The sequence below is a fragment of the Biomphalaria glabrata genome, chromosome 15, assembly GCF_947242115.1.
Source record: "Biomphalaria glabrata chromosome 15, xgBioGlab47.1, whole genome shotgun sequence".
In the NCBI taxonomy this organism is placed as follows: domain Eukaryota; kingdom Metazoa; phylum Mollusca; class Gastropoda; family Planorbidae; genus Biomphalaria; species Biomphalaria glabrata.
The window spans coordinates 6,348,580-6,359,590 of record NC_074725.1 but is presented as its reverse complement, the minus strand read 5'-3'; the positions used below and the strand labels follow the sequence as shown (position 1 = coordinate 6,359,590).

Sequence of the window (11,011 nt, the reverse complement as noted above, 5' to 3'; positions counted from 1 at the left end):
ATGATGACTGTTCTTCATGTCGCAAACTGGCTATATATGGGGGTTGCGAAGGTTGTTGTCTAGGGGATTGGATCTCTGGGAGACAGGACAACTTTATCTTTACAAGTGGAGTAATAACACACTCTCCAAAGATGCACAACTCTGAGTTATAGTTAAATACTTTATTTAACTCTATAACATGTACACTAGATGCCAGGTCATCCAATTACTTCAACACAAATACATTGTCCAGCATGGACTATTGTTGATAGGAAAAAACTTTCCTACACTCACAAATTCATGACTGTATCTAACCATGGTCTTCGAATCTGAAAATATCTGTACTCTCATTCTCTTAGAGCCCAGTCACCAACTTGCTCTGTAAGAGTCCAGTCCACCATCTAACTAAAAATTCACACATTCATGTGGACCTGTTGACCACAATCTCTTCCATCTCATGCAAGCCATTGTAGAGTGGAACTATAAATTTAGCCCTACTTTGAATAATAACGAACACAATTTGTAACATTTCATATATTAATTGTTTTTTTTTTAATAAACTAGTAAATAAACATTTAATTACATCTCAATATTGATTCATAAACAATTCTCAGATAAATCATATTATATCTCTGTACATTGAAATTTCAAAACAGTTTTATAAAACTACATAGTAAAGTTTCAAATCACTAGCCTTATTTCATTAAAAATTTAAGGCCAAACATAAATAGATCTAGATAACAAGCAAAGCAAAGTATATTTCAATGTTCCTGAGAGGAAACTGAAAACAAGCAAAATGTAAACAATACTTTAGAAAAAACAAAGCTTATAAAAGGGAAAGCACTGCATAATAACTGTCATAGCTCTAAACCCTTCAAGACTGATCTCCCTCTATTCCATATAAAAACAAAGTTAATTGTTAACACTAATTGATTAACTAATTGGTTGTTTAGCTGATTCATGTATTGTCTTCGACAATGAATAATATTGTGAAATGTATACTTCATCCGGACATGGGAGAAAAAGAAAACACCCAGACAGTGTAGGCCTAATCTTTGAATAAACAATAGCCTAATTGAAATATGTCTAGATTTGCAATTAAATGTCCAGTTTGATCAAAATGTCACTTGTGGTGAATGGATCATGTCATCAGAAAAGGAGAGTCCTTGCGTCCACTGATACAGCTGGTGTGCCTCTTGGTCCCAGTCCTCCTCACTGGCCTCAGCTAGAAGCGCATTGTCCATTTCCTGTCCATAATGTAGATAGTCATCATCCTGTATATCACTAGTCAGGTCATCTGGATCTTTTGTCTTTAATACAAGAGCACAGTTTGTTAGATCAAATAATTTTGTTTTTGACACAAGAATTGTAAAATTATAACAAAAAAACGTACACATATTGGTAAAATTTGATAAAATTTAAGCCTTAGATTAATATCATATATATGTATTATATATATATATTTGGATTTATGTTTAGTTGCCCCTTTACCTTCCAGAGATGCTATTTTATTAAAATTGGACAAATGAAGACAATACAAAAAATGGGCCAGCCTATTGACAGATTCCCATAGTACAGAAGCAGATAAGTAAAAAAGAAGAAAAATGCTAGACACTGACACCAAGAACCCAGCATTAAAGGCAGAACAAGTTCAAAGACTAATAGACATAGAAGTACACATTAGGAAAATGAGATCCTTAGACTTAGGGATAAAAATCCAGCAGTAAAAAAAAGATATGTCCAGCCAAATGAGGCCCTTATTTTAAAATACTATGTTAGAATCTCTTGCAGTTGTATGTTTGCTGTGGCTGAGTTACATTGGGATGTCTGTCTGATGCAGTGATCATGACGTGTATAGGTGCACTTGTAGTTAGAGCTGCTGGACTATATTAGCCTATGTTGCTGATAGATGCTTCAGGATTTTACATATTTTTATATCTTCCTGAACTATAATTTAGATGTTCCTCATCATTGATCATATATAAAAAATCATTAAATAAATAAATGGATGTCATTAATGTCCTGAATAGTTAAATATGAAGTAGGCCATAATTAGAATCACTTGCACAGCTTTACATTTCCACATCACAGGATTAATGAATGGGATAATCTAAGAACATGATCAATTTATTGTTTCCTGAGAGACTGAAATAGCTCTGTGCAAATACCATTTTGTCCTCTTCAAATTCAAATACTTGAGGTACATTTTGTCGAATTCAAATACAAACACTAATAATGGTCAGAAAAAAAAAAATTTGGTATATTCAATTATTTAATTTTTTTTTTAAAGTTAAAATAGTTCAAATTGATTTGCAACCTTCCACCACGATATAAGACGTAACTTGAGGTTTTGTTTTTTTATTCTTCTTCTTGGTTTTTCATTAAACTGTTTTGATCAAACAGGAAGATGATTCTTACCAGTCAAGTGTATGGCTTACCAAAGATCTCCAGACTACAGCACAGAGAAATGAAATGCAAAGACATATTGGGGTGAACAGTCTACCCTTCAAATTGTTTGCATACATTTAAAAAAAAATAAATACAGGAAAATCTACTCCCTTATTAATATAGCCTCTCCTGTTTTTACCATTCATAGTGAATAGTTGTAAAAATGGAGTATTGTCATGAAAAAAAATATGATTGCATATATAATTTTAAAAATTAAACATTTTGCCTTCAGAAAAAAAAAAAGGAGCCCTTGCACCAAAACTTTGAAAAATCTAAAATATCAAGATATCAGATTTTCAATATCTTTTCTATTTTTGCGACCTAAACATGACAGAAGGAGCGAAAGACAAACCACATAAAACTAATAGCGGCTGTTCCCCTTTCAGGGGCTGCTAAAACTGTCCTTACATATTGTTGGCTGTAGAGCTGTCTCATTTTCATAACTTTCTCTCGGGCTTGCTTTGTTTGTCTGCCTGACACCTGGCTGTTGTCTCTGAGCATAGACACTGACTTGCTTGATTTGAAATAGTGAGCCGGAGGATTGGTTTGCTGTGACCTACAACCCAAACGAGAAAAAAGTTTGAAGCTGAGGCATTTACTCAAAATAGTCAACAAAATTAAACAAAGTTAATTTTGTTTTTCCCCATCTCAAATGATAAATGGGTCTACACTGGTAAATTAACAAAAAGTAAAGATAACTAAACAAATGAATATATTTTACTGCTAGATTGTGCAAGAGATCTGAATATAACTTTTTACTCTATGGATGCAATGTGATGTTGGATATTGGAGGGCTGCTTGGTCTAGTGGAATGCGCTCTGAACTGTTGCCTTAATGGTCAGGTTTGAACCCTCCTACCACAATTTGCGCACCCCTGTGGAGGTTTGGGCTAGGATAAAATTATCTTTTTGTAAAAGAAAACAAAACAATGTTATCATTGCAGCGTAAATGTATGTAAATACTGTCACAATATGCAAGATTTAAATGACTGTGATACAAATTAAAGCTCTCAGTCAAAGAGACACCAGAAAGAATAATTTGGTCTTGGATTTAATGTAGGTTCTTATGATGTGGCTAAAACAATATTACTGGCTTGTTGTAAAATGTTTTGTAAAATGTTTTATATTGTTATAAACTTGGTGGTGGCACAGAGAGGGGTAGTGGTGTGTGTGTAGTCAGCCGACGCAAATCGCCCCAGGCCAGCGCTAGACGAGCGGTCAACCGTGACGAGCTACGACGGTGAGCCGAGTCGAGTGTCAACAGGACAGTTCGGGAAGGATCGCCGTCATGAACAGAGCTCAGGAGCGTCACGAGAGTTGTAGTCATCTGACCACCTAGAAACGTCGAGCGGCGTTCTGTCCGGTTCGAGAAGGCCAGTAGGGACCCTATATAAGAGCGGAGGTGTCGCAGTCAAGACGGTTGAGAAAAGGGGCTCAATACAGCAAGATTCAGAAAGGAGGTTCACAGCAGGGGTTCAGAGCCCGGTTCACTACAGTCCGGTCGACTACAGCATAGTTCAGCGGTGTGGTTCTGTACGGAGCATTACGACGGTTCAGTGAGGAGTACTGTCAAGTACAGTTGAGACGACTGGGGTCTTGATCTTGGTCTGCGATCAAGTCCGACACAACGAGCTTATTGTGTGAAGTCAGTCCTGAACTGTTGAACCCAGTGCAAGCCCGGAACGAGACGAAGAGGCCAGTGCAAGAGTTGATACGGTGGAACGGTGTTATCGGAGAGATATTTGTACAGTGTACGTGTTGCCAATTGTACAGTATTGGCTGTTATTTTATTGACATTAAACTGTTACGTTACTTTGGAGCCCTGAGTTGTCAAGTTCTTTAAGTTGGTGGTGTAAGGTGTAGTTTGCAGAGAGCCTGGATAGTGAGATTCGTAACAATATGTTTCGGATGTTCCTCCAGCAGAATGACAGGTGATGGCAGTCCATTACACATACTGCATGACCATCCATCCATCCAGCTTTCACAAAACATTAACAGATATTTTTTAAATTGTGGTCTTATTCTAAGCAGAACTATTCTTTCTAGATTAGACAATTAATAATCATCACTATGTTTTGCACCTTGCATGCCACTTAAGTAATAGACAGTGGAAAATAAGAGCTTTAATGTAGATAAGGAATGAAAAAGCTAATTGTACATATTTGTAACAAAAAAAAAAAGACACATGCTTGATTATAGGTAAGGGGCAGTAAGTCAGTATAAAAAAAGAAAATTACCACTTTCAGACATTTGCAATCTATCTAGGGTTGATTATGTAAACATGCTTCTAAAGCCGACAGTAAACGAAGGTGTCAACAACCAAACATTTTACTTTCCCTAATTAACGTCATTAGATTTGGAAGGACTCAGGGGTGTCCTTAAAATCTTGAAATTTAACATCTCAGTCTTCACTGATATTTTGGCTCAGAACCCCTCGATTTGAAAACCAAGCACTTTAACACTCTGTATTTTAAGTAAATTGTGTGTGTGTCTGCTAGAATGATGATACTAATTAATACAATTAATTGTACTTTTAGTTTATTTCTATGTTCTGCATTCAAAACAACAATAACAACCAGGAGGACTTCATGCCCCCTGCCTACAATATTGGTAGCACCATCATCTTTCCTCTAACAAACTTATCAACACTTGTTTAAAGATGTATCACAACCATATATGTTGCACCTACAGGATTTTGAAACACACCATTTCTATTACACTGAGCTATATTTGAGTTTAGTGAATCAAAGTTTAAAGGGAAGATGAAGGAGATGGGGAATCAAGGGCGGGCCACACATCTCCAAGTAAGTTTTAAGTTTTTACACACAGTGGGACATTATGATATACACAAACTAATGATCCAGAAAAGAAAAATATATATAAATTTTATTTCATAAACAGAAATCCTCTATCACTAAACCTTAAAACAAGCAAAATATGAAAAATCCTTTACAAAGAAAACAAAATTTATCTAAGTGGAATCTCAAACTGTAAAATTTATTTCCCTTTTTTCAATTTCAGCTAAATAATTAATTACCATTAATCAATCAATGAATTGGTTTAATTTTTTTCTTTGATTCATGTTTTGTTAGGTACTATAAATAATTGTAATAAAGCTTCAACTTGGTCCAAGAATGGGAAGTCGGAGAAATAATGCATACCAAAATTGCAGCAGACAGACAAAGTGAGTTAATATAAGCTTTGTAAACAGAAGTTTGATTTATCAGTACATTACCTAATTCTTGATATAGCTTTAAACTGTTTCACTAACATCATCTGACTAACTGGTCGGGCTGTCAGAAGCTGCATTTCTTCTTTCAATGTTGCTGACAAATGATTATTGTAAGCAAAGTCTACAACATCAAAGAATATTGTCTGCCTTGGGAGTACTTGACACACACACAAAAATAAAAATAAATACATGTTAAAAATAATAATCATGTATATTCTGTTTCAAAAGTAGATAGAAATATATTTTCAAGGTCAGATTAATAATACAATATTTGCAACCATGGAAGAATGTATTTCAAGTGGAACAGATATATATATATGGTAGACAAGGATGAGCTACTTCTGTCAGAGAGCTATCTAAAAAAACAAACTATTACTTTGGTGCAGAGATCATATACGCAATGAAGAGAATTAGAAAGTCATTTCAAGTTGACGAGAACCATTCTTATTGCAGACACACTAAATGGGAGCAACTTTCTGCAAACATTTATCAGTGCTTCTTGAATTGAACTTTTAGAGATTTCCAAGACATCAAAGATTCAGCAGTTCATAATCTAGTTATAATAATAATATAATATGGTTTGGTTCTGTTTTGTGAGATGTTGATTGGCTGTTTTCTATGTCATTTAAACTACTGACACAATGTCTGTTTCACTTAAATCCCTGTAGATACAAAAATATGTTAGAATTATACAACAAAAACGACACACTTAATATGTTATGTCTAAGTCTAAAAAGAAATTGTTCTATGCAATGCTAACTGATATCAATTAATCTGAGATTCAAATAGGACATATTTCCCATAAAAAAATCAATTGGGCAGATGATGTTAAGGTCCTCTGTTTCTTCGACCAACAGTAAACAAGCAGGGTGTCATGTGGCCAGCACAACAACCAACCTGCTTTACTTTCCCAAGCATTAGAGTTGGGTGGAATCAGGGGTGACCTAAAAAACCTGATATTCAAGTCCAGTCTTCATCAAGATTTGAACCAAGGACCCAATGTTCAGCTCAGCTATTGTGCTCCCTATAACAATTCAATGCCATATGAAAATTCAACAAAACTCAACACAGAAATATCTCTTTTTTTGATTAGAATGCATAGAGCTTTAATGGTGAATAATTAAAATGAGGTGAAACAATCAAACAAAATATAAAACATGGTCCAGTTCAACTCCTGGGATGAGAAAGTAAAAGATTATCATATTCAATCAAGAGAATTTATACTCTCCAGCTATAGAAGGACAATTAGAAAATTGCAACCAAACTTTTGTTTACTTTCAAGAAATGAAAACATATATAAGTATAGGAAGTACACTGAGAATATTAAGTGGAGACAATTGTGATAAATACAAATTATAGATCTGCATCATTTTTTATCTGCCCCTCTTTTGCATACTCTGCTAGTAATAAATTGGGTTTTTTCTTTTTTTTTATTGTACAGTAAATATCTGGATGAATTGAGCTTGTATTAAGCAAAAAAAACTTTGACTTTACCATCAAGAGTAAGTTTCCTCCAATAGTTTTCTTTTCCTCCTTGATTGGCAGGACTTTCATCCAAGTTTGACAAATACTAGAGACATATTTTTAAAAATATCGTTCATAAGAAGGAAATATATGCTATTTGTAAATTTGTAATGAGAAAATAACATTTTAAATATGGTCACCTAATCATACATGAAGATTATTTAGTTAATTAAAAAATCTATTTTTATGTGATTCAATACACCAAAATATTGTTAAGTGAGGTGAGTAAATATGTGAATAAGTTGTGTACCTGCATATAATCTTTCAAAGTTGTAATATCCACTTCATCTGTTACCGGATGGCTCTGTTGTCTAATAGTATCTTGCAACATTAGATTGTAAAAATTTCTATTTCCCATTTGCTTCAGAGCATCTGCTGATGCCTAAAAATAAAACGTTCTGATTAAAATAGAACTGAAGTGGAAGGAATGAATTGTTACTCCTTGCATATAGAGAAAGTGGTTCAGTAAGGCTGTTATTGTGGAAAAATGGTAATAGATATAAGATCTCAATGACTTGTATCCAATAACCTCTGACAACATCTCCTATTCCTGGTCCTGGCTTTCAGGTGTGGCTCAGATATTGAATCCAGTGAAACTGGAGAAAAGGGCAAAGGCAAGCAACTGACGTCAAAACTATATGTTAGCTTTAGGCAGAAGGGGCTAGATAGCCTTTGCTGGATACTAAATTAGGATATAGAAAACTCTGAAACCAAACCTCTGCTGCCTACTTGCAGCCATGCCCACATGTTGGAAAGGCTTCTTAAGAGGAAATATAAGGCAGCACAGAGTGCTAAACCATGTCAGAACCTGCAAAGCTGCTTATTCAAACCCAATCAGTGTTGGGAATCTGTCATTCTTTTTGACACATCAGCTGCATGGAGAGGGGGAAACTGCTGCTTGGGTGGCATAGTTTTAACCATGTCAAATGCCTTAATTGGATTTCATTTTTTTCTGTGAAATGATTCATAGTGGCTCCTTGACGGAAGGAGGCTATAAAAAAAAAGTAAATTAAGTACCTCTGTGGCTGGTTTAATCATCTTTCTTCCACTCAAGTATTTCACTTTTTGCACTCCAGTCTGTATAAATATTTTGAAAAAAATCATAGGTGGAAACTCCTCTCCTCCAAATCTAAACAAAAAAAAAAGATATGTCACTATGCCCCCAAATTTTTGTTTGGTTAACTTAAAATAAAATGCTAAAAAAAAAATCTTCTGTCTTGAAATACCTGAATCTTAAGCGAATTTGATGATGTTTGTGACTAAAAAATTCTGCCTCTTTTGGGGATACCTTTCGAAGAATCTCATATGAAAGTGAATTTTCCTGAAACAGAAATTTAATTTATGACTCAATAAATGTCCTTACAAAAAAAAGAATTAACAGAATTTGTCTATTATTCTTTTGCTTCAATTCATTTAAATTTAAATATTTACTAATAATACTGTGAAATATTTCATTTTCCAAACATCTATTTTAAAACATTTAAATGCTATATATATAAGAGTTGACTTACAGCAGCACAAACTGAGTTTTTCAAGAGTTTGAACATTTGTTTATTCCTGTATGAGACCCAAGCTCGTTCTATAATCAACACTGCTCTTTTCTGTTGGCTAGCAGTAAAAAAAGGAAATTTTTTCCTAGTAATATTTGTGATTTAGTGACTGATTTTGAATACTGTTCATTATATATATAGTAGCCCTATAACTACAAATGTACCCTAACTTTATGAATTCATTTCAAAGGAAAGGTGAAGAGCAATGTAACAAATCAAAGAGTGGGATGTGTAGCTGAATGGCATAAACCATGACTTCCTATAAAAGGGAACTTAAGTTTAAGTTCTGACTCAAGCTGATTTGTGTCAGATGAGTGCCTCAGGATAGAAACTTCTCAGATATCTTCTCCCTCCACATGTCCACAGCAACAGAACCTGCTACCACTGCATTGAGGAGCTATATATATATACATATATATAAGTTAAATTCATACCAAATGATATATTCTTAAAAGAATTTCAATATTTATTCACTAATAATTTTAGATAAAGGATTACATGAAGTTTATAGGCCTATATGAAAATCTTCTGACCATTTTAGAAAATGCATAGCCTACACATGACAGTAGTAACATGTCAGAAATGCTAGAGATGGAAGGAAGGCTGCAGTCCAGATAAAAGGATGTAAGGAATGTAGAAGAGCAAGCCTGCATTGAATAAGATACTTTGGGTGGTAAGAAAAAGGAACAGAGTAAATTTATCACCAGATTATTTGAGGTGTCTCAACAGTTAAGTAGCCTTCTTCCCTCCACATGTCCACAGCAACAGAACCTGCTACCACTGCATTGAGGAGCTATATATATATACATATATATAAGTTAAATTCATACCAAATGATATATTCTTAAAAGAATTTCAATATTTATTCACTAATAATTTTAGATAAAGGATTACATGAAGTTTATAGGCCTATATGAAAATCTTCTGACCATTTTAGAAAATGCATAGCCTACACATGACAGTAGTAACATGTCAGAAATGCTAGAGATGGAAGGAAGGCTGCAGTCCAGATAAAAGGATGTAAGGAATGTAGAAGAGCAAGCCTGCATTGAATAAGATACTTTGGGTGGTAAGAAAAAGGAACAGAGTAAATTTATCACCAGATTATTTGAGGTGTCTCAACAGTTAAGTAGCCTTCTTCCCTCCACATGTCCACAGCAACAGAACCTGCTACCACTGCATTGAGGAGCTATATATATATACATATATATAAGTTAAATTCATACCAAATGATATATTCTTAAAAGAATTTCAATATTTATTCACTAATAATTTTAGATAAAGGATTACATGAAGTTTATAGGCCTATATGAAAATCTTCTGACCATTTTAGAAAATGCATAGCCTACACATGACAGTAGTAACATGTCAGAAATGCTAGAGATGGAAGGAAGGCTGCAGTCCAGATAAAAGGATGTAAGGAATGTAGAAGAGCAAGCCCGCATTGAATAAGATACTTTGGGTGGTAAGAAAAAGGAACAGAGTAAATTTATCACCAGATTATTTGAGGTGTCTCAACAGTTAAGTAGCCTTCTTCCCTCTCTCTCTATATATACTAATATAGGCCTATATAACCTGGTGAGATGAAGTAATTTAAGCCTTAGAAAAACTTATTATACCATTTTGTTAAGTTTACAAATATATCTTACTCTCTTTTGCCTATGTTTTTAGGCTCCAGTCCTAAGCTGCTTTTTCCATTAAAGATCTGTTGGTGTTCAGCATTGTTTGGATTTAGAGCTGTAGGCCTATAATTCGAATGTTTGTCAGAATTGACAGAAGATAATTTATCACTTGGCATGGCGTGATAATATTTTAGGGAAAGGTTTCTAGATGTTTGATTTTCTTCTCCAGGAGTTACAGTTCTTGTGGTATTATAAGGTACACGATCTTCTACATGGGAGTGCCCTACATTATTTAGATCTCTTTGAATTGAAGTTAAGCCAGCATTAGCATAGGAATCCTGTTCAACTTCAACATTTAAATCTGATTCAAGTGGAATTTTTATATTTATAGATGTTCTGCTTGATGATCTTACTCCATTTTCATAATTATCTTTCTTAGTTTCCATGGTTTAATTATTTTAAGTTAGAAGAAAAACTTTAAAAAAATAGTTTTTCAATAAATTTCTAAACGAAAAGGAGTGTGAAGATTCAGTTTGTTTAGCTCTGCCATTTTGTTTCCAGAATAAACAAAGTTTTTAAAAAATAAGTAGCTATTAAAGTTACGAAAAAAAAAAGATAATGAATATAAAAAAAAATGTTTCAAAATATGAATAATTG

At 34.0% G+C, this 11,011-nt stretch overlaps 1 protein-coding gene across 1 annotated transcript; it reads right to left on the bottom strand.

The window, feature by feature from the left end:
- Nucleotides 1-591: 591 nt before the first annotated feature.
- On the bottom strand, nucleotides 592-10,909 carry LOC106055811 (uncharacterized protein CXorf58-like). The gene is made up of 9 exons (XM_013212266.2): nucleotides 10,382-10,909; nucleotides 8,694-8,790; nucleotides 8,409-8,503; nucleotides 8,200-8,311; nucleotides 7,433-7,564; nucleotides 7,153-7,228; nucleotides 5,662-5,815; nucleotides 2,836-2,983; nucleotides 592-1,289 (listed from the first exon to the last, which is right to left on the bottom strand). Exons 1-9 carry the CDS (start codon nucleotides 10,798-10,800, stop codon nucleotides 1,095-1,097), a joined length of 1,428 nt encoding a protein of 475 aa, XP_013067720.2. The 5' UTR covers nucleotides 10,801-10,909; the 3' UTR covers nucleotides 592-1,094.
- Between the last annotated feature and the right edge of the window lie 102 nt (nucleotides 10,910-11,011).

What these genes read in the sequence shown, in the direction of transcription:
- LOC106055811 (XM_013212266.2), bottom strand. Translation starts at nt 10,800, where the DNA reads ATGGAAACTAAGAAAGATAATTATGAAAATGGAGTAAGATCATCAAGC. An exon ending in AAAAACATAGGCAAAAGAGA is followed by an intron (nt 8,791 to 10,381) that starts GTAAGATATATT and finishes TTTTACTGCTAG; the next exon opens with CCAACAGAAAAGAGCAGTGT. An exon ending in CAAATTCGCTTAAGATTCAG is followed by an intron (nt 8,312 to 8,408) that starts GTATTTCAAGAC and finishes TTTTTTGTTTAG; the next exon opens with ATTTGGAGGAGAGGAGTTTC.